A 4,710-nucleotide genomic window follows, 5' to 3' on the forward strand; every position below is an offset into this window, starting at 1 on the left:
GGGACAGCTGGGAGTGCTGAAGAGGTGCTCGCAGGTCAGATTTCAGAAGTCTACAAAGAGATGCATCTAAAAGAATCCTATTACTTACAGAAAGCATACTGTTGAGCTGCAGTAAATTTAAACTAAAAAAAAAAAACAAGAGAATGAAAAATAGCATCTCGACAGAAATAAAATGGCTCATAAGTGAACTGTGTTAGTCAGATAACAGGCTCATAAACAGGTGTCTAACTCTGTGATCCAGACTGAACCAGAGGAGTTTTGTTAAAAACAAAAAGTAGACAGATCAATTTTTGTTACCTTTATTTAAATAAGTTTTTCCCCCATTGTAAAAAGGAATAAGTTATTTCATTAATAGATATCTATCCCAAATTGCCAGCTCGATCTGTTATACAAGCTCACATTCAAGTAGGTGCAGAGTGAGTACAGTTATATTCATTCCAGAAGCAGCATGAATATATACACAATGCGGAAATAGTTTCCTCGCAGAACACACAAATTAGCATCTTTAACTTAACAGATCAAGAGGTACAAAGAAGTACATATTTAATAATGCTAGACATGCAAATGGGAATATGCACAGGAGAAATGTAAATGGGGAACTGAACTGGACGAGGCGTTCACAAAAACCATAAAAACAACAATGAAGGTAGTATCAAAGAGCACACGGCATTTCTTCCAACATTCAGTTTTTTTCCCCACTGTTAATCTCCAAGGGACAGACATCATGACTCTGGTACACTCTCAGCAGCCGGGAAAGAATGAGGTAGGAAGCTACCATCACATTCGGAAGTACCAAAAAAAGAAAAGCGTAGTCATTTCCATGGCAACTGCCCACGGTGGATATGGCAACGACGCGCTGCTATCTCCTCTTCAGTGCGCCGCTCTTGCCGCCCCTGCTGCCACTTGACTTGCCCGGGCTCTTGCTGGCGAACAGCTTGGTCATAAACTCTGAGACATCTGGCAGCTCCTGGTTTGGGTTCAACATGTTCATCGACTGCTCCATCTCCTGCATGAGAAAGGAATTGCAAATTGTTTCATATCCCCATGCAGGTTTACTAGCTGCTTTGTGGTGTAGGCAACAATGCCCTACACCAGGGATCAGCAACTCACAGTCCTCGAGGGCCGAGTACTGCTGGTTTTCCACCCTCCCTTTGCCTGGGAGTTAGTTGTGAAGACAGTCTGGCCAATCAGTAGCACTAATTACCCGGGATAAAAGAAAATCAGGGCTGGATTTGGATTTGAGGGCCAGAGTTGATGATCCCTGCCCTACACCATTCTTTCCATTTTAACGAAGGAGTTCTCCCTATGACTGAAGCTCATACAAAGGCAGTTCCACATATTTCCCCTTTATGATGCAACAAGGCAAATATTCTTTTATGGTAACTGCAACTCAAACATTCCAGTTTCTTTTGGGGAAAAAAAAATTCTCCATGTCATTCATTCGCTTAAGTTTATTTTGTAAGTATCATTTGTAATGTGTGGCTTTTTGGTATTGCATTTGCATTTTAAATGTGAATTACTTAAACTGTATGACTTAATGGCAAGTTGACGGCAAAGGAGACAAAACAAGCATGGCCGAGGATAACTGGTGTAGCAAACATTAAGAAGTGTTTGCAAAATACACCTTTTTTTCTTGGATATTTATATTGATGTTTTGTAAATGTCTGATTAAATGAGTGTAGGTGAAGTACTGTCACAGCCACAGTGGTTAACAGGTCACCCACACAACTAATACAAAGCTGGTTGGCTGTTTGAGTCAAACAGCATACAGCCTGACAGAAAAAGGCTCCGATCACATTGAGCAGTTCAGTCCTTGCCAAGACACTTTCACGACAGAGCCAAAATATTTTGGAGAGCACTGTGTGGTGTGGTGCCCAAACCAAACATGCTGAGTTTCATTGTTAAACATACTGAGAGCTATTCAAATGTACTTGGTTTTATTTTATTTTTTAAATTTATTAGACTAATTTTGATTCCATTCCAATTTAAATCTTGTCATCACACTGGTCTCCAAATTAACTGTCCTATACTTGGCAGGAATAAGAAAGCTGGCATGATCACATCAAACGCAATATATTTCTGTGACTTGTAACATTTACTAAAATGTCTGTGTTTAATGAAGTCCAAGAGAAGATAATGCACAGGGTGAGTGGGGGTGAATTACTGGGGGCTCATCTTACCCTTCTCATCTCTGGGTCATTTGTATTGATGACCTTCGGTAAGAGGACAATGATCAGCAAAGGGAGAACCATCATCATGACCTGCGGCAGAGAGATAAACCACAGGAATAATGGTAAGGAGGTCAATACAACCCTTCTCTCATCAGTCCTGAAATATAGAACCCCAGAAATTTCAGTTATAAAAAACGGATCCTACCATTGGGTTCATGAGGAAATCTGACCAGCCCCATGTCTCCCGCTTGATGAAATAAGAGTGGGGCCCGGAGGACCTCAACTGGAGCGGGTACGGCTGCCGCACCACCTCTGACGTCTTGATATGGTTCACTACCCGTGCCCTTTAAATCACAAGAGAGAGCTTTACCTCTTATGCAGTGCAGTTAAGACCGTTCGCATCCATTCATTGCAAATCAGTGGGGAGAAAAAAAAAAAAAAAACAATTCTCACATGGTTCGACACAGAGAAAAATGAAACAAGATTAATTACCTAGCAATAAGTACGGGTAAGGTCCAAGGAATACACTTGACGTCAAGTAGCAGTGGCAAAAACAAGATGTAGCCTCCTGTGGATAGGCATCCCCCAATGGGTCCTGACACCCTTGAGGCCTCGTCCTTCATTCTCCTCACAACTCTCTCGGTTCATTTACTCACTGGGGAAACACTATTCTATCCTAGGTGCTTCTTAACTGTGGCTCTTGGACCCAATTCTTGTACGCAATGTTTATTTTGATGGGTCATAGTGAATCTGCTGTAAGTCAGATGTTGCTGGAGGTACGAATGAGCTCATAAAAATACTCCAGTTCTTGCTCATGTGTGTCAGTGTATGCTTCTGAATAAATTTTAAGGCACCCAATTAACCTTAATCAGTTGTTCAGTTAACTGTTCTCAGCCCTTCCTAAACAAGCTAGTTCATACTATTCAATTCAGTCTAATACAAACTAGCCTAATAAACTTACAGATAACCAAATAACCGAAAAGATGAAATATCAAATCCTCCCAACTTGTATGTTTTCGGAACCCCATCCCAAGATACTTTGACAAAGCACCAATAGCAGTTTCCAGTAAGATGTCAAAACCAAATAAGTACTTAGAAAAATAAAACGAACTTAAAACGAATCGGCAGCTCAGCAATAAAACCCATCACAGTAAATGTGCCCAGGGGAGCATCAGTGAGAAAAACATTCCTATTTCAGACTCTGAAGGTTTCCTTTCATCTGCTCGAGACTGAACGACCTGGAAAAACAGTCCAGGTATACAGCCTATACTGTTCTAAAATAGGTTATGTTAGGATAGCTTACTATCCAAATAATAGACCCACCTCATTTTCCCCTTGGACGTTATATCGACTCGCACTGGTTCAAATGTGTAAGTTGGCGACAGAACTTCTACTACATATGATCCTGAGGGCACATCATTCACCGCAAAGCTGCCGTCGGTTCTGTGGAAAGAGATTCGTATAATTGTTATCATTCTGTGTTGAATAGTACCACTATAGTAACAACAGATATAAGGTGAACGTACACAAATGACTACAATACAGAGAATATGCACGGTAGACATTCGAGATCACCAATATATCCATTTTAAAACAAATATTGACGTTGCTTGTTTGTTCAATCAAAGCTCACTTTAAAAATCCAATGTACTCTTCTCCTTCCACGAGAACTCGAGCTGTGGAAATCCAATCTTGTGTTTTAATTCCAGGCACGACTGCCCGGCCTTCTATTTTGAACCTATCTCCGTTAGATTGCGCTGCGGAGTTTGCAGGCCCAGATTCCATATCACTGAAAGCACAAGACGCCGCAAACAACGCAGTCAAATATATCCATGCTCGCGCCACGATCACGTGTGGCAACATACTGAAATCGGAGTACCAGATATAGGCCTGATTGCAAGAAACGCTCGGTAAAGTTGCAATTTAAGAAGAGCGATTTCTAATCAAAACTGACGCGAAGATCTCCAGGGCTTCCTCCACCTTTTGCTGAGGTCACTTCTTCTCCAGTCGCCTAAGAGTGACGTCACGCGCAGAGAAACTTTATTGACAAACCCGGAAGTTAATGTTTACAGCAACAAAAAACTGCTGTGCATGTGAGCAACGTTGCACGTTAGATAAATACGTGTCCTGTCATTTTAAACTCGATTTGGAAATAAACAACAAAACGCATGCCAACAAACCGAGCCATTTCATTGCAACATGTTTATACGTCTACGGTTATGCTGAACGTGCTTACCCGTGGTCCTCCCGGACCATTTTTGGTGAAGCATTACTCCATAAGCTATGTAACGTTCACTATAAATGTTGCATTGATGGTACATCATGACATTTAAATACCCAATTATTGCATACTAAACACTTAATTAGCCGTTTATGAATTTAACCTACATTTGGTATGGTCTATTTTAAAACATTCAGATGTGTTCCCTGAGAATCGAGCTGAAGTAGAATCAGTGCGATGCTTGTGTTTTTAAATCACATTTTGCAAGTCTTCCACTTTTGTGACAGCATTTGTGAATATAGAGCAAAGAAATTCTGA

The 4,710-nt window shown here is 40.9% G+C and overlaps 1 protein-coding gene across 1 annotated transcript; it reads right to left on the reverse strand.

The window, feature by feature from the left end:
• Positions 1-283: 283 nt before the first annotated feature.
• LOC135250492 (endoplasmic reticulum membrane protein complex subunit 7-like) lies at positions 284-4,193 on the reverse strand. The gene is made up of 5 exons (XM_064326818.1): positions 3,805-4,193; positions 3,495-3,614; positions 2,377-2,515; positions 2,181-2,261; positions 284-1,006 (listed from the first exon to the last, which is right to left on the reverse strand). Exons 1-5 carry the CDS (start codon positions 4,032-4,034, stop codon positions 860-862), a joined length of 717 nt encoding a protein of 238 aa, XP_064182888.1. The 5' UTR covers positions 4,035-4,193; the 3' UTR covers positions 284-859.
• Between the last annotated feature and the right edge of the window lie 517 nt (positions 4,194-4,710).

The sequence above is a fragment of the Anguilla rostrata genome, chromosome 1 (assembly GCF_018555375.3).
Source record: "Anguilla rostrata isolate EN2019 chromosome 1, ASM1855537v3, whole genome shotgun sequence".
Classification (NCBI taxonomy): Eukaryota; Metazoa; Chordata; class Actinopteri; order Anguilliformes; family Anguillidae; genus Anguilla; species Anguilla rostrata.

Excerpts from the sequence above, each read along its gene's own strand:
- LOC135250492 (XM_064326818.1), bottom strand. The coding sequence starts at position 4,034 with ATGTTGCCACACGTGATCGTGGCGCGAGCATGGATATATTTGACTGCG. Across the intron at positions 3,615-3,804 it reads GAGTACATTGGATTTTTAAA|AACCGACGGCAGCTTTGCGG; the intron begins GTGAGCTTTGAT and ends CTCTTTCCACAG. Across the intron at positions 1,007-2,180 it reads ATGACCCAGAGATGAGAAGG|GAGATGGAGCAGTCGATGAA; the intron begins GTAAGATGAGCC and ends TTTCTCATGCAG.